This window comes from Xenopus tropicalis, chromosome 8 (genome assembly GCF_000004195.4).
Source record: "Xenopus tropicalis strain Nigerian chromosome 8, UCB_Xtro_10.0, whole genome shotgun sequence".
Classification (NCBI taxonomy): Eukaryota; Metazoa; Chordata; class Amphibia; order Anura; family Pipidae; genus Xenopus; species Xenopus tropicalis.
The window spans coordinates 28,241,674-28,260,996 of NC_030684.2; the positions used below are offsets into that span (position 1 = coordinate 28,241,674).

General features: G+C 40.8%; 1 protein-coding gene across 1 annotated transcript; it reads right to left on the reverse strand.

The window, feature by feature from the left end:
* Positions 1–1,225: 1,225 nt before the first annotated feature.
* On the reverse strand, positions 1,226–19,191 carry arpc5l (actin related protein 2/3 complex subunit 5-like; the record flags this gene model as incomplete). Its single annotated transcript, NM_001045732.1, is given in 4 exon segments — positions 1,226–2,040; positions 3,914–4,090; positions 4,522–4,594; positions 18,712–19,191. Coding segments are annotated over 4 exon segments (459 nt in total). The 5' UTR covers positions 18,858–19,191.
* Between the last annotated feature and the right edge of the window lie 132 nt (positions 19,192–19,323).

Sequence of the window (19,323 nt, forward strand, 5' to 3'; positions counted from 1 at the left end):
CAGTTCCTGGTCACCCCAGACATTAAGCAATAGGCCAGCCCTCAAAGGTATGAATGCAAACATAAAGAGAAGGAACTTTCTGGGCAAAGAGTAAGCTATGTTCTCATTTTAAGGGAGAAGCAAACAAACCCATCTTGATTATAGAATCCCTTTATCATCATTTTTATAGCACTAGCAATAACTGAAAAATGCATTAAAGGAACAATATTCCCGTGTTCAAAGTGGTCAATGATTAGGGCTTGTGTTGGACATTGCCTATTGCTCTAATTAGCCATATATGGTTATATTATACATTGTAATTGACAGTATTTTAATTTTCCATATGATTTCACCCTTCTGGGCTCATTTATACAGAGCTCATTATTTCTATTTAAACCACACTATATGGCCAAAATATCTGGGCACCTGCTTTTACAAAATCTCCTTCCTGGTCTTCTTTGCTGCTATAGCCTTGCACTTGTGGGATGGCTTTCCTCTGGATGTTGGAATATGTTAGAGATGTTATATGTTGGAGATGTTAACTCCATTCAGCCACTAGAGCATTAGTGTTGGACACTGATGTTTGGGGGACACGCAGGGCCCCGCTTGCATTACACTTGTTGTGCCTGTTTTATTTCTTGCTGGACTGTGCTGGGAGTGCCGACTCTCTGGGCTGTGCACCGAGTATTAAGTGTTGGAGGAGGTGTGCTGGTGGAACTTTCTCTTATAGTGTCCAACTCATCCCACTAGTGTTTAGTAAGGCTAATGTGACAAATGTTATCCCTATTAAATGGCAGTGGCGCATATATGCTAAAATGTGGATGGCCAATTAACAATGTTTCTGAATATACACTTTATACTGTGATTATTGATATGAGGCACCTTTTTATATAAAGGTGGCACACATCAGGATGTTAGCATTGGTATCTCGTCATTCTACCCACCACCAGAATAGCATCATTGCGGTGTGGGTCACAGATTCATTAACGTGCAATAACTCTGAGGAAGCAGATCCCACAGTCATGAAGGGCCAGAGTCTGCTTCATCTATAGCTGCAAGAAATGATGACAGCACTCACACAGTAAAGGAAGTATATAACCCCTGCAGTGAAAGAGGAAAAGGTATATTGTCCCTTTTTTTATCTTTCTGGCTAGGGCCATCTAAATGGTGGTGTCATTTATATTCATTTTTATAACATGCAATATTGCTGTAAAAACAAACAAAAAACAATTAAACAAAACAGATTCTTTTTTTTAACACTTCACTCATGGAAGCTGTAATTTAATAAAGTTTACAGGTATCAGTAGAGCAGCGCCACCCAGTGGTAGGACAAAATACCAAAACGCCCCAGTGAGACTGCAAAACAAAGGCTGAACACCACACACATGTATCTTACTCCCCCACCACTAACGGTTCAACCCTTCTCCTGCCAGCGAGGTAAGAACTGAGGCTCTTGTGTACAGTCTTGCTGACCTCTCTGGCAGTAAATAGGGTTAAACTGCTTTTTGTTTATTATTTCCGTTTTCAAGTAAGACCAAAATCAGGGAACTTCTAAAATCCTGTATGTACAAGTTAACAAAATAAAAGCCACCAGTCCTGTTTCATTTTAGCACATTCTTTCCGGCTAAGCTACGGTTTTACTGGGAATATTTGTATTTCGGAGGAGAATTGATGGAGTCAGTGCTGGCATCAGGAACTGCCGCAGCTCCGTAACTGGCTGCACATCTATGGTGGAGACAACTATTTGTTCCCCCCTTCTGTAAATCTTCCTCTTAAGCACTTTAACAGTATCACCATGCTAAAGAGGACTGGTGCTTGGAACAAAAGATAGCCCATTAAACAAACATACATTCATGTTTCATCCATAGTCAGTAATAAGAAGCATTCCCAAACAGGTGAATAGATAGCACTCTGCAGACAGGTGGGTCTCTGCATCCACTCTTCCTTCACAGCTCTGGAGCCTGGAACACAACTTCTGGATTCAGCTAGTACAGTCTTTTACACAGTTTTTCGTGAAGTGAGAACTCGGACTATGGATCCAAGGCCTCCTATTACTAATGCCTGCAAGGAGAGAAAAGACACCATGAGTGCCAAGAAAAATGCACGATATGACGACGTCGACTGGTATTAAATCTCCTACCCACCGACTTATTTGGGCATGACATTGGGCAGCTATCATGCAACCTAGTTCAGAATTTGGAATGAAAGCTAACTTCGGTCTAACTGAATGGCATGAAATACAGTTATCCAACACTGAAGCGCACACCGAGTGTAATACAGTTGGATACAGTGTAAATACTGTATCCAAGGTTGTGCACATTCAGAAGGGAAAGATGGCCAAAAGAGATGAGTAAATCAGCTGTGTGTGCTTGGTACTACTGATGCTAAAATATGCCTTTGCTATTATCTACTGGCAAAGGCTAGTGCTGCTGACACCAGCTAAAGATCACTTTTATACATTATATAGCATAACTATGGAGGAAGCAGACCCCAGGGAACAAGGGAGATGGACCGCAAGGTCTGCTCCTTCTATAGCTGTAGAGAATCTCCCCTCCCTGGAAGCTCTGAGTGCACTGGGTGCAGACAGGTGGGTGGTAAGCTGGTGTGTGGCTGGGTGTTGGGGTTGCAGTGCACCGGGCACCTCCGCAGATTTTTTTTGTGTGCGGGTCTTGCACCCTGTAGTTACACAACGCTGAATTATTGTGAAACATTCAATATCTTTAAGCAGAACTACTCAGCAACTTGTCTATAGAGATTTTCATCCATCCAGGTCATGATATACAGTAGTACTGTCCAACTTATTACCTGTAGTGGGCTGATTACTTCTCATATGACAGGTTCGAGGGCCAGAATAAATAAAAATGATGATGTCTTACAGTGAAGTCTATAGAGCCTTTAGGCAGACTTGGCGCCATACAAATGCTTTGGAGGGTCACAATTGGCCTGCTGGTCTCCAATTGGACAGCCCTGATATACAGTATCTAGTGGAGATAAGTTTAAAGCAATTTAACTTTGAGTATTCTTGGAAACGTTTAACCACTCAGGCCGCTTGGATTAGAGGAGAAACGTTATCAAGAATACTCAGAGTCCAGTTTCTTTAGACTTATCTCTACTAGATACTAAGCAAATCCCTAAGTATACAAAAACTTATTTTATTTACCTACATGTGTAAAATTCAAATAAATGGTTCATAAGTATTATGAATGACAGTTGTTCATGTACAGCAGTGATCCCCAACCAGTGGCTCAGCAACATGTTGCTCACAAACCCCTTGGATGTTGCTCCCAGTGGCTTGGCTTGGAGGCAAGTTATGGTTGCATAAAAACCAGAGTACTACCAAACAGAGCCTTCTGTAGGCTGCCAGTCCACATAGGGGCTACCAAATAGCCAATCACAGTTTAACTAGTTTTATCGGATACCTAAAAATCCACATTTTACCATAAATTAATAAAAAATACAAATCTGACAAACAGGAGTTTATTTAATAACAATAAATGGGGAATGCCAATGATTGCACTAGTGTAATACACAAGAGGCCAGACCAAAAGTTCAAAGCCAATAAATGCAAGAAATCTTAAAGGGACAGTATACCTCCTTTTCGCCAACACTGGTGCAATGAATACGGCTTGGGCTGACTGTGCTTCATGCCTATTCTTGTAATTAGTAAATATTTATGGTTATCTATGATACTTTAGAAAACAATATTATACAAAAGAAACTTTGCTCTTTGGAATCAGGAAGTAGAATGTATCTTTTTTTTCCCAAATCTTGCCCTATTTAGAGCAAGTAATAACAAAACCATAGAGATTTACTTATTAAATAAGAGACAGTAGATATGTTTAGGGCAAGCTCTGTTCATTACACTAATGTAGAGGATAAACAGAAATGAAAGATGAGGTGACAGAGTTCCCAACCTACACAAACATACACACACCTTTTCATGCCACTGTAGCAATATGGCGCTGCTGTTCTCTGTAGGTTTTTCAAACCCCTTGTAGATGTATTTCATGAGGAGGTCAATCCCATTTGGGTCCAGCGTGTTCACTGCCTTCTCTATGTCGTTGCTTTTAAATGACGTCAGGACCTTGAGTACGATTGCCTGGGTTCGCTCCTGGAAGGCAAGATTAATGTAAAATGAATACAAATATTCCATCAGTCTAATGTGAAGCAGTAATGTATTCCTATTAGAAAGTTCTGGATACACAGAAACATGTGGTGTGGGGGTCCATTAAATTACCCAAAAGTTGCCTGTTAAGGTCTTGGCCACAAAAGCAACTAAAGTAGAAAAGAAAGGTTTCTATAAGACAAGCTACATGATCTATACATTTCCATAAAAGAAACAAAGTAGATCACGTTTCTGGTCCTAAACGGACTATAAAATACAAATGCTTAATGGTGACTACCAGCCCTTATAGAAGTGGCACTTATCAGCCTTGCAGTATGTGAATATAAAAGGTGTTTTAGATATAATCTCCCACCAAAGCAATCTGGGCATGTGCAGGGTCACTGACACCAGAAAAACTGATAGTGATACATCCATACCTTCACTACTTGGTTCTTGGAGTTAACAGGAGAATTCCTTAAGGCAGACTGGAATGCTCGGAGCAAGTCCCCTGTGAATCAAACAGTCAAGGAAAAATAAAGCAGCTGGATCCGCTATCTAGAAAATAAATGCTGCAGAAATAAACCTGGGCACAAACCAGCCTTGTCATCCACAAATTCTTAGTTTTTTTAATTATTAAATTAAGCATTTCTTTGCCTTTATGTAGCAGAGTAAAGGTGGCCATACACGGGCCAATTGTAGCTGCTGGTATCGGTCCCTTAGACCGAGTCAGCAGCTTATCGGCCCGTGTATGGGCACAAACGGCGGTACCCGAACAGACTGCGCCTATTAACGGCCTAAATTCACCCGATATCCCCGTAGGTGGGGATATCGGGAGAAGATCCGCTTGCTTGGCGACCTAGTCAAGCGAGCGGATCTTAACGTGCATGGCCACCTTTAGTCTAAACAGAGATAATGAGCTCTGTATAAACTAACCCTACCTACATCCCTTTGTTTTCAACTGAAGTCCATTATGCAGGTGCTTTAAATGCGCACTGGTAATCTGATTGGAATCTGTATTGGAAACATGACATGGTTTCAGTTTGTCTTGTATGTTGAGCACAGATCCTATTTGATGAACTCAAGCTAAACAATGGCGGTTTACTGTCCCTTTAATAAGGACAGATGCTGTTATGATGGTTATTCATTTATTTAGTGTGACGTAAACAATTCTACTCTAATACAGTCTGATGACATTTTATCCACTATAGTGAAATTTGGTTGAGTTTCCCTTTGTTATTTGGCAGAACCTCCAGTGATTCATTAATAGGCTGCCATACAAAGTTGTGGATTTAGTGCTTCCCTACCCACAGTAGCAGTACTGCCATTCACTTATAAAGGCGCTGCTTCTATTTTTATCTACGGAGATATGCATACGTACCTCTAGCACAGCAAGCGCACGTTCCGCCTAAATACAAACGGAGTGGAATGTGCTGTGCAAACAATATGTTATGACATTACACTTTACTGTGTATTTAGGAGAAATACCTAGTAGGTGCACCCTGCTTTTAAAGGGCAGTAAAATGTAAAGTATATTTAGGGTGGCACTAAGCTTGAGCCAACAAGTTCTGCCTTCTTGGGGGGCTGCAATGAAACACACAATGGTGGTGCACCTGAATGTACTATTCCTAGCAACTTTGCAATTGGTCTTTTGTTATTTACTTTTTATAGTTTGTTAATTTTATACATCTATTCAGCTTTCACATGGGGGGGAGCCGGGCAGCCAAAAAACCAATGCGCTTTGAAGCTACAATTCTACTGTTATTGTTACGTTGTATTCCTTATCTTTCTATTTAGTCCCTCTCCTATTCATATTTTAGTCTCTCATTCACACCACTGCCTGGTTGCTAAGGTAAACAAGACCCCAGCAACAACGTAGCTGCTGAAATTCCAAACAGGAAAGCTGCTAAACAAGCTAAATAACAAAACAACAAAAAAAACTAAAATAGGACACAAAGGGGCGCTATATAAACTTGATGTAAGTCTGGTTAGTAATCCATCAAACGGGAATTTATCGATGAAACTTCATAGAAGGGTACAGCTTTACAGGTGCGTGATCAATGCAGGGCGCAGCCACCTCAGTGTAGCAGCTTAATCTACCAATTTCTACACATAGACAAGAAAGCAGAGGGGCACCGCTCACATAGTATAAATCAATGACAATTTATTAATAAATAAAAGTTGCACTTACAAACATTGAAGTACAATATCATAGTAAGCAGGGGTGGGGTAGAGTAGAGGGGCTCTTCTGTTTACGTCCAGGGTCGGACTGGGCCGCCGGGACACTGGGAAAAATCCCGGTGGCCCAGACCCGACCCTTTCCGGTGCTCCCCCTGCCCAACTGTTCCTCCCGACGCGTTAAATTTACGCGCTCGGGGGAGGACGTCGGGTGGGGGGCTGGGCACCTGCAGGGCCCCTGGGGCAGTACTAGTAGTGAATTGTACTTTTGTAAGTGCAACTATTTTATTAATAAATTGTCAACATTGATTTATACTATGGGAGCATGCCCCTCTGCTTTCTTGTCTATAACTAAAAACCTACACAAAATAAAAAAAATGAAAACCACTTTCAAATTGTCTCAGAACAGCAAGGTCCATGTTGTACTAAAAGTTAATTTCAAGGTGAACAACCCCTTTAATGCACTGAACACACTGACAGATATAACCAAGGGGATTATACAATGCATCCTACTTTATTCAGTGATTTACTTCCCAAGGCAGCTGCACTGTATGAAAGAATCAGCTCAGAGACGCTTGGTTTATATGGAGGGCCTGTATTGCTTGTCAGAGCCTTAAGGGGATGCCCACCTTTATGCATTATTCCCAGTAGATTTCTGAGTATTTCCCCTTTATAAAGGAATGGCAATGTGTACTTATCCTTCAGTACGTATGCAGAGATCAGCAGTGGGAAATAATAATGGCACAGGACAGTCAGGGCTACTTTGCATACCCTCGCTCTGTGCATTTATTTGCATAGCATTAATCTTGGCTGGCAAAATCATTAATGAAATGCAAAGAAGTGAGGGGAAGGCATTTGCATTAAGGCTTGCGCACTGTTCCCTTTATAATACTTACTTCGTACTGCCAATCTCAGCATTGGAGGGGAAAAATGTTTATTTTATAAAGTCTTGCTGTGCAAATAGATGGCCATTCCTTTTAATGGCTATGCCAAATATCCCTCCAATGAGTGCTTATGGATAAATAAGATGCCCCAGAGGTGTTCCTAACGTATCTAAATTAATAGCTAATTGTTGGAAGAACAACTCATTTTCAGCATCGTGCATTTCCCGGTACAGACAAACTCATGGCATTAAGACATTTATGACACAGTGAGGAACAATGCCTCCTGACAGGTTCATCCTTCTTTCACTTTAACATGAATATTTGAAGAATTTGCTTGAGAAAATGAGTTGCAGTTAATAAAGCAGTCTGGCACGCAACCATGTATTGCTTTCCACTGGCTTACTGTGTTACAAAACATGACTACTGCTGATCAGCCAGGAAGCACAACATGTGCATATTCCATATCCTCGCAGTGTGCTAATCACTCATCATTGGTGGGCTAGACCCAGCACCCCTAAATTGGAGCATATCTGGGGTGGCTGCTAGGAATTTAGGATTCAATAAGTTAGGATACGGAAGGGTTCGGTTCGGCCAGAATATAAATCCTGCTGAAAAAGGCAGAATCTTGGCCATCCAGAATCCTGGATTCAGTGCATCCCTAATTATATCTTTCTCTCTCCATCTTTCTCTTTAGCTCTCTCTCAATATCTTTCGCTCCCTCTAGCTCTCTCTCACTATCTCTAGTGATCTCTAGCTCTCTCTCACTATCTTTAGCGCTATCTAGCTCTCTCTCACTATCTTTAGCGCTCTCTAGCTCTCTCTCACTATCTTTAGCGCTCTCTAGCTCTCTCTCACTATCTTTAGCGCTCTCTAGCTCTCTCTCACTATCTTTAGCGCTCTCTAGCTCTCTCTCACTATCTCTAGTAATCTAGCTCTCTCTCACTATCTCTAGTGATCTCTAGCTCTCTCTCACTATCTTTAGCGCTCTCTAGCTCTCTCACTATCTCTAGTAATCTAGCTCTCTCTCACTATCTCTAGTGATCTCTAGCTCTCTCTCTCACTATCTCCAGTGATCTCTAGCGCTCTCTCTCATCTCTAGAGATGTGCTAGTTGCCAAACAGTATCTTTAGTTATTTCCCTGTATGAGAAGCACTAGACTAGAAGGAAAAGAGCATATACATGTGGTACTGGTTGTGCTTTGCCAACCTCTACCTGGCAATAAGTATACGTCAGGAATACATTTGGGAATTTGCACTATTCTGACTGAGCAGTGCTACAAAACCACCAATTATAATGCTTCTGAATAGTAGTTATTACCAACATTCACAACAAGGCTGTCAACAGAATAAAAGGACAAGTCAACCAAGAATATAACTTTTTGCCTAATTAAAGATTTGAAGCAGCTTTGAAATATACATTCAATACAAATTTGTAATGTTTTGCAGTTATTTGTATATATAATTGCTATTAAAAGCAGTATTTGCCTGTCCTTTTTATTCGCTGCCCTGGTGGCTCTGGCATTTGAAACAATGTAACATAAACCAACAGGTTAACAGACTTATCTTCCTGGAGGAGACTGACCTTTGCAACATTGTTTAAAAAGAAACAACCAGGAGTTCAGCAAATGCTGCTTTCAATAGCAATAGTAATGTTTAAAGTGCTGAAAATTTTTAAGATATTCATATTGGAAAGTTGCTTAGAATGAGGTTTATTTTTGGGGTTGACATGAAATGATGGTAGGGGCGTCTGATAAAGTAGAATATGCAGGAACACATCACTATATGTATATATAATAACCTATTTAACTTTACATGTGTTTATTCAGGAAGGATGACTGACATGACTGTCTCCCCACCAAGTAAAACTAAAGCAAATAACCTTCAGCTTATATTCACTTCACTACTTAGATTCACCTAAATAAAGTTGCAGTGATAAAGCAGACATATAGGCTATTTTCCCCAAATACATATCTAACAACTTTAGCCTATATTCTGGTGTATTTCTCTTTTCTTGCATAATGCATAAGTGATGACATTCAATAAAAGACTATGCAAACAGTTAAAAAAAAATAATTTCCCTCTACTTGCCCATCAAGTTTTGCCATCAATTAAGTAGAAATAATGGCACACCACCCGCTGAAGGCTGTCAAGTCACAAACACGTCCTGCTGCCAAACCCTTGCTAGCATTTAGTGCTCAGTGCTGCAAGGAACAAGCATGATGAGTACTTTCCTATGCTCTAGTGATGCTCTCCATCTGCTCCCATATGTGCCTGGGAAGCAATCCCACAATGTCATTAATAAAGCTTCATTGTGGCAGACTTATATAGGCCTGTCACACACAATTAGTTTTCAAGATGCTTAGAAAGTATGCTAGAACATGTAGAAGCCATTTTCACCTGAGAAAACGATCTTCTACATTTATTTTGAATCTTTTTTTTTATTTTACTTCTACTGTACAAATGAATAAGGTATTTGGCTGCTGGGCTTTTAGGGCTTAATTTAATAAATGTGTCCCAACATGTACTATGCATTTATTGTTCATAATCTGAGGAGTCTCAGAGAAAAGCCTGTGACAACTGATGTGGCAATTAATGATACAAACATACAATTATCAATCCCAGTCTCTTTATGGCTTTATTGGACGCCAGTTTGATTAATGCCATTTAAATTTATAGGCACAATTATAGAGGAGAGAGGGGAAGAACCCTCCATTAAAGGAGAAGTAAAGGCAAATGTTAGGCACCCCCATTGATTGTAATGGCCTACTTGATATCCCAGGCTGGTGCTCATGTTAGCAAAAAACTGCACCGGCCTGGGGTAATTTTCAGCGACACCACAGAGCTACTACTCGGAGCTACTGCTTTCTGCTCATTCTTCCTTCTAGCGGGTACACATGCATAGTACAGTAAATAAAGCCAGGGAAACAATTATTTTTTCACGGTGCTCACTGAAAAGTACTGTAGGCTGGGGCAATTTTCTGCTAGCAGAAGCACCAGCCCAGCATCAGGCAAGTGATTTCAATCACTGAGGGTGCCTAAAATTACATTACATTAACATTTATAAAGCGCCAACATATTCCGTAGCGCTGTACAATAAGTGGGTTACATACATGGACATACAGAGTAACATATAAAGCAATCAGTAACCGATACAAGGGGTGAAGAGATGTGGAACCTTCCCAATGATTTAAGATTTCCTTCTCCTTTAACATAAATTTTAAAATGATTATAAAAAGAACACAGAACAAATGTAGGTGCACTGGGTGCCTGTGTTACACATGAACAGCCATATTTGCATCTATTTTTGTGCCCAGAAAAACCCATGTATTATCAGGGCCTGCAATCCCCTCCCACAATATACATCCAGACCAATACTGGTCACAGGCCCCTACAGGTATGCCCTAAAGACTGGCAATATGTGTAAGTATCACTAAAAAAACAAAAGCAGCTAGACAAAATCGTATAGGCTTAGTGCTTATAAACTTATTGTCTGTTCACCATTTGAGATATGTATATATATACACGTAGAGGGAAATCCTATGAAACCAACACCCAACTGAAACTTCTATACGGGCCAGCATTGCCACCATCACACTAACAGACATTCAGAAAGCCATTGCCTCATCTATTTGCTGAACATATTTTCTACCAGAGGTATTCATCATCAAAATCTCTGCACTGCCTGTTAATTGCATGTCTTTCATTTTCTATTTTGTAGATCAAAAGCATGTAGGCTGGATCCCTGATGTGTTTAAGCCTTTTCAAATGATATAAAATTAGTAACATGATCTATAAAACAAAAAAGGGAAAATAAATTCCTGATGGGAAAAAAAAATGTCACAACCTATTAAAGGCATAGTAAGGCTGAAATATATTATATATATATATATATATATATATATATATATATATATTGCATGATACTTTAGCATTACATTATGTTTTATTAAAGATAACTCAAAAAATAATTTTCTGCCTAATAAATGAAAACGTAATACTAAGCAACTTAGCAATATACGTTTATTACAGATTTGTATGGTTTTTACGTTATTTGTATATATTCTTGTTATTAAAAGCAGTGGTTTTCTTTTCTATTCTGTTCTTTTTTATTCTTTGTCCTGGTGGCTATGGCTTTTAAAACAATGTAACATAAGCCAACAGATTGAACGGTTGCTGGAATCATAACCAGGAGTTAAGCAAACGCTGCTTTCAGTAGCAATTACATTTACAAATACCTTAAAACTTTAAACATTTTGAATTAATTCATATTGGAAAGTTGCTTAGAGTTATTTTTCTTTTATTGGGCAAAAAATTACATTTTAGTTTAGGTTGAAATTCTTTAAACTATATATAGCAGTTAGAAGCAGTTGTTATTTCTATACAGTACAGTTTTGTTCTCGCGAAAGCAATATAACGGATTGCAGAGAAAAGCTTAGCCAATACATGGCATGGAAAATATTCATTATAAAGATAGACGGCCAAGCTGGGATTGTTTGAACTTCTTGAGAAGAAGCATACGATCACTGTGTATAAATATATCTAGTGACAATACCATTAACTCTCTGGGGCCCTACCTCCAGTTGATCTGGACATAAGGGTATCCACTAAGATGAAAAAAGTGGTTTAATCTGAAGGCAATAGCACGAGTGGATTCAGAGCATTCTGTCACCCAAGCCATTTCCATCTCACCAGTTAGGCAATTAAATGGCTGAAACTCCCTGTCAGTAGCAGTCACCTGACCCACAAATGCACCTGCTGGGCCAGTGAATAAGAAAATGCCCTAAGTCACTGTAAAATTGTGGAATTCTCCCTGGAAGTAGCTGCAATGGCAAAACGACTACATGCAACACTTGAGAGTAAAACGGTTAGAAAGCAGAGTGGGTAAAGCTGCAAGTTTCTCAGCACCGCTTCTTATCTTCTGCTCAGATCTGTGCTTCCTGTACCTATACATGGAGTTAATAGTGACAAACCTCTTCCTGCCTGTGTTTCCTTCTGTTGAAATCAGACATTGAACCTTGGCATTCTAACACCAAATTTGAAATATGTTCAGAGTCACCAGGTTTGGTACAAACATGGACTTGTTCCATATAGAGACATGTATCAAACAGACACCATGATCACATCTTTACTCTAAATACAAAGAAACTTCTAAACATTAAACACAGGCCTTTTGTAAGGATCATGGTGCACAGGGCAGATTTTTGGTTTCCAGTGAAATGCCAATATGCCCCCTAATCCTACAAAATTAACAGTTTTGCTTACATATCTGAAATTATCTCCAACACATCCTTTATTACTAAATAGATAAAAGGTCTCATTTACGGGGGAGATATGTAACTGCAACTGCAGTCAAGATAAGCACAATATTGCCAAATATTTAAAGTATGGTAGGTGTAATTTCCAGTGTTCAATGTACCCTATTGTTTTATGGCAAAGGCACACTAAGCAGTCTGGTGGCTTTCCTCTGGAGGTGTTTTTTAAAGGCACAGAGTAAATCAGATCTGCTCATGTGGGCATCCTTGTAATTCCATTGACAGGCCCAGTGCCAGCCTGTGTGGAACTACACAGAGCAGGTGCAAAAATACATACATCTGTGTTTCAGTGGCCATATGCTCTCCATTTAGCTCCCCATAGGCCGACGCCTGGTCTGCCAATGAAACTACTGGGGTGTGTGAACAGAAGCAGATCCGATTTCCCTTGCCCTTAGACGCAAGTCTGCTGCTCCCAGTGATAAGGGCCCTCCAGAAATCCTGGAGCTACTCTTCCAGAGGTGGCAGTAGCTTTAGGGTGAGCCAATAAGCACAGAACAGGAAGGCAGTGGCTGAAAGCAAAACACTATTGCAAAGAGCGCATCTGACGCAAGTACCTTTATTGAATAGATTTTACACGCAGCTGACTGCAAGAAAATCTGTGGAAACTCAACTGTGCTTGTGGTCATAAATGAGCCCAAAATTATCCTGACTATAAGTGCGTTCTGAACAGGGGATTAAATGAACAGTTTGATACCAAATTGGAATACCTGAGCACGTGGCATATAGAGACCTCATCATGAAAATAGTGCCTACTAATAGCTACGGCTGACAATATAAGCAATCTGCATGATTTTTATTATATATTTTAGATTTTTGTAGATACTTCAGGTGTATGTCAGAACAAGTAGCCACTTCATTCATAAAGCATGGTACGTATTGGAGGTACAAGTCTGTGTAACAACCTTACATATCAACATTACTGCTACATGTAAGCACCAGGTTACTCCCAAAGCAGCACTTATCATTAACACACAGCTACTTTGTGCCACTAGTAGAACAAAGTATCAGATACTGGAAGAGTAGACTTTTCAGCCAGTATTGTTGAACTGGGTTACTGCAGTTATTTTTATTTTACGGATTTCTTTAAAATCTATATGAAGAGCAGATATGCAGATTCTCTTGGAATTAAAGAGTTAAACCCTAAGCACTGCTTTAAGCTATGGCTAAACTGAGTACATACTGCAGCTGAAACTTGTCACGGGAACAAATCTCAAAACTATGGGCCTAGTCACAAATCTATATTTAGAGCAGAGGCAAATGTATTTCTAAATTAGGGAATTTCAAAGAATCGTTCGATCCAACGGCACCACAGGTATGTATACGCAAGAGCAGACTAACGAACAAAAAAATAATTTACCCTTAATAGTGTTAGCAACCCAAAAGAAAAACTGAGCTTTGCAATCTGACAGCACAGTGTAAATCTAAGTTTTTCAAGCCAACAGATTATAGATTTTTTCTAGTATCAGAGAAGTCAAATAACAAAAAGTGTAAATGTATCTGTTATTCCAGTTCAGAAACAGTGGAACTTGAAATAAGTCAGTCAGTACAGAAGGTGCTTTGAAGCTACAGAGCTTTGTACATCTGATGAACACAGCTGTTTTTTAAATGTTTGAAGGAAAGGTAAAGTGACATTCACTGGGGGGGGGGGGTGTTAGGCAGTAAACAGAATAGATCATTTAGACCCTATATTAGTGCTTCTTGCCTGCTGAAAAGTGCACTGGGATTCCCAGGCCCAGACTTGCCACAAAGGCTTGGGCCTAAGGCAGCGTGCCACCCACTTTCCAACAATAATAGTGGCTGCTCCTTTATTGTTCATGTAGAACGACTTGTGGGTTAGGTGCAGCCGCCTCTCTGGTGCTTTCTCTCGTGTGAGCACGCACCTGCGTGTGTGTGGGGGCGCGAGCGTCTGGCAAGGGAGGGGGCGGCAGCATGGGTATGTGAGCCCTGGGCATACTATTTCTAGTTCTGCATCACCATCTTTTCCTGATGCCCCGGAGATACTCTTCACTGCCCCCAGATAGGGCACATGCACAGTGAAGGAAAAGTTTAAATGTAAAGTTCTGTTCTTTACTGAGCAGGCATAACATCCAGGACACAAGAGAGGATGGAAGTAGCATCTATACAGACTACGCTGCGGCAGCAATAGCACCCCAGCCAGTGCACTTTTTAGCCTAACAAATTGGCATCCCAGAGAATATCACTTTACTTGTCCTTTAAATGGCACAAGGCAGCATAAAAGATATGTCTTATGGACATTTTTTTAGTTATATTTAGCTAGCATTTAGAGCAATGGAACACAAAGTGCAACTGGACTGCTGGACTTCCAGGAAACTATTACCAAACAAGGCTCAAGTCTGCAGTGGCAGTTTCAGGAGGTTTCATGCAGTGTGTACATAGAATATTTGACAATTGCTAATTTTTTTTTTTGCCACAACACTGGTTAGGTTGTGGCCTGCATTCCCTTCTAAATGTAGGCACCAACTTGAGCAGATCTAAACAAGCTTTCTATCATATTTCATAGGCATCACAAAACACTGTTTTTCCAGTGTATACAGGTGTCCCCCTCCAGAGTCCACCTCCACCCAACACACTTCTCTATAATGCTCAGTTTGCCCATACAATAAAAATGAATAAAAGGCATAGTAGCGAAGAGGGGTTGGCAGCCACCATGTCTGGCTGCATGACATCCCTTCCCCAGCACTCTGGTGGCAATAAGCAGCCTGAAGCATGGGCAGTAGTAGTCAGGACAAGACCAACCAGAAAGCTTGAGACTGGAAATCAAGCAGCCAGACATGGTGGCCACCAACCCTGTTGAGCAATTTTATCTTCAACAGTACAGCCCTACAAAGCAGTATTGGGGAGCATGGGTGGTGAGGTTTGGGAAGGGCTAGTGAATTGTAAACAGAAGGTAGATTCAACTTTTTGCTTATGTACAATTAAGTTTTTGATCTGATATTCAGAAAGATGTCTGGTGGCTGGGGTAAGTGAGCCTAGCAACCAGACCTCTATTTCACATTAAAGCCAAAGAGCTGGACACAAAGGTAATGTAAAAGACAACCCCAGCAAGAAAAAAAGATACTAAACATGAATTAAATATTATTTTAAGATGTGTTTAATGAAGATAACTAACCAATGCAACTCTTGTTTCTTAATTTGTAGTATTGCTCGAATAATATTATTGTACAGTTCTTCATAACTTGCTGGCGCTACATAAATAATGATGATGATAATGATGATTGACAAAGTGCTGGTAAATACAGATGCAAGCAAGAGGCCGAAAACTACCAATTACTTCATTTTAGTTACCTTTGTGATTGCAGCATAAAGTCTCAAAGTATGCAGTGTTCTCACAGGAACAAGGCAGCCTTTTACAACCCAGGCAAGTGAAGCATAACTAGGGTGTGGTGGGTGAGAGACCTTAGTCACGCCCTCGCCAGTGGCAGACCAGAAGCGTACACAGGAAGGTCTATATGGCTTGGGTAAAACGTGCCTCTTCTTTTCACATAAATGTTAGAAAAAAGTCATTTTTACTTTTCTTTTCTCATGTATTTCCAGCCTGATTTATTCATTCTCACTAGTAATTACTCTTAAGTCTTACATTGTTAGAGATCCTGGCTTTGTTTTACAATAAGCCCGCAGGCTCATGGTACAAACTCTTCTTTGGAATTTTTCCACTGTTGACAGACAGATTCTATTAATACGAATAACAGGCTTCTCCGATGGGTTTAGGTGTTTCTCCAGAGTGACAAACCACGGGCGAAAATACATCCTGTGTGCCATGAGCCTTACAGGGGCAAATCTTAACAAACCGTATAACATCAGAGAGCTGTGCTGCATGAAAAATGTGAACTTTGAAGCAGAAAAACATTGAGGGCCAAGGGAGATTTAAACAGCTAGCAAAATCTCTCACCCTGTCCCCAGTTCAGATGCAGCCAGCGGGCAGCATGCTGCCACCAGATCCTTGGTGCCCTTGGCATGGCCCTTTGTGGCTTGCCCACAAATCCAGGCCTGAAAATAAGTAGCTGTGTAGCCACGGGGGCTGCCATTCGAGTTGAAACTGGGTTAGATGCCACAGATACAGAGCAAATCTGATATGCAATCTGTGCCTTTTCTTGTTTTCAAGCTAAATACCTACCCCCATAGCTACACAGCAGCTTATTTATTTAACAGTAGTAGAGTTTGTGAAGCAAACACACAAGTTTTACCAGTGCAGGGCAGCAGTACGTTATATATTTCAATACCTTCATCATTTTTTTTTTTTTAATGTTACTTTAAGAGAACCCACATCACCAACTTATTTCAAAGAAGTACCTTTTGCCTAAATTTTATAAGTAACATTAGAAAACTATCAATGGCCTGGCATTTGGACATTCTAAGCAGTATATTTCTCTGGCTTATGAATCAATCAACACCCTATAATGAATTTATTGTTGGAATTCACTTTCTGTCTGCGCTCACAGGCTGCCGACATGCCGGTCAGTCCACTAGTAAGAAGGAATGGATCCACTTGCATTGGCCTGTTCCCATTTTTACGCAGGTGGGGAAACAGCCCTGTGTATCACTAACCTAAGCCAGCACTAAGGAGACCTAAAAAAGTTAACTAAAATAGGGCTGTTTTTTTCCTCCAGGTTGATATATTTGATTTTCTCTGTTAAAATGTAATAATACAATTTAGATTCAGCGTTCTGCTATATTGTTAATGCAGGATTCAGCTGAATCTAAAAATGAAGGATTCAGTACATGCCTTTATTAAAATCAATTATAAATACCGCAACTACAGTCATACCTACAAGGTGTAGCTAAAATGGCCGATTGGATTTTTCTCTTCTAACAAACACAAGCCTTGGAGTTGTAACCATACATCCAGACTGCTCAGCCCCTAACTAGCACCACCATGTGTACAGCCATAATGTTTGCTAAAGAATGTAAGCAAAGTATCAATAAACCTGCAACACTGGATTGCATGGGGCCAGCAATTACCAGTCTTTCCCACTCACAATGATTGACCAGCCTCTTGTTCTGTCACAGCCTTTCATATCATTGCTTTTTATAACTGAATCTTTGTTATCAGCAAAGGATGAGTCAATGCATATTAAACTATGTACGTACCCCCAGCTGTTACCCACCACTCCCAGGACAAGGGAGGCACGAAGAGTGATACTGGCAAATGTGCAGAAACAACTGCTAGAGGCAGGGGCATAGCTGCAAGTTACTTAGCTCCACCGTAACATTTTTAGCTCCCACTCGCTTTAGGGTGAAGACACACAGAGCTACTAGTAGTAGCTACTTTTTCATGGCTACTTAACTCCAGAAAACACCCTGCCATAGACAATACTGAGACTTGCCTCTGCTAAAACGCACACATAGAGACAATTACAGGTATGGGACCCATTATCCAGAATGCTCATGACCTGGGGTTTTCCAGATAAGGGGTCTTTCCGTAATTTGGATCTCCATACCTTAAGTATGTTAATAAAATTATTTAAACATTAAATAAACCCAATAGGCTTGTTTTGCCTCTAATAAGAATTAATTGTATCTTAGTTGGGATCAAGTACAGGTACTGTTTTATTATTACAGAGAAAAGGGAATCATTTAACCATTAAATAAACCCAATAGGGCTGTTCTGCCCCCAATAACGGGTAATTATATCTTAGTTGGGATCAAGTACAGGTACTGTTTTATTATTACAGAGAAAAGGGAATCATTTAACCATTAAATAAACCCAATAGGGCTGTTCTGCCCCAATAAGGGGTAATTATATCTTAGTTGGGATCACGTACAGGTACTGTTTTATTATTACAGAGAAAAGGGAATCATTTAACCATTAAATAAACCCAATAGGGCTGTTCTGCCCCCAATAAGGGGTAATTATATCTTAGTTGGGATCAAGTACAAGGTACTGTATTATTATTACAGAGAAAAATGAAATAATTTTTTAAAATGTGAATTATTTGATCACAATGGAGTCTATGGGAGACGGCCTTTTGGTAATTCAGAACTTTATGGATAATGGGTTTCCGGATAAGGGGTCCGATACCTGTATCAGTAAATGATCAGCATTGTCTATTTGAGTAGCCATGACAAGTACTAGTAGCTACATGTGTCTTCACCCATAAGAAACATTTTTCATTAAAAAAATAATAAACTGTTTATCAGTCCCCCCCCCCCCCTGACAAGAGGGTTGCAGGTTAAGCATTCCAGTAATTACAGCATGAGCGATGGCCTAGGTGTGCAGTAATACAGTAAAAGGATATTGCCTGATCAGACTGTCCACCTCGGCCTCGTCGGGCCCCTGAGGCTCGGCCGGTTCCTCCTGCAGCTGATCGTCAACAAATTTGTTCTCGTCGTACTCGTCTATGTCCACCTTGCGGAAGCGCGACGACAGCGTGTTCTTGGCCATGTTAGGCTAGCCGGCCGGCTGCAGCACCCACAGGAAGGGGGTGTGACACCCTGATAGGGTGTGAGCGCAGGGAAGGTGACAGGAACCGACTGCCACTACAAACACTCAATGAGCCTGACAGCAAAACGCACCCCCTTCAAAAATGCGGCCACTGATCGCTAGGGGCTACAGTAAGGCTCAATGAATTCTCTCAATGAAGCTGTGTGACAGGAATTGGGGGCTGAGAGAGAGGAGGGAAGGGGGCGGAGGCCAATGAAAAGGGGGTGTTGAGGCGCTTACTCCCTGGCTAGGTCGGACGGCAGCTACTCAGGGTGGGGGTGACCAGGGAGGGAAGTGGCGACTGAGAGGGAAGGGGGCTTGGCCGCTGTCACGGACACTCGCTTCCAGTCCAGCCGGCTCCCTCCGCTTCCGGTGACTCCGGCAGGGCGGAGCGTGTAGCGGAAGCGGAATGGCGTCACTGACATGA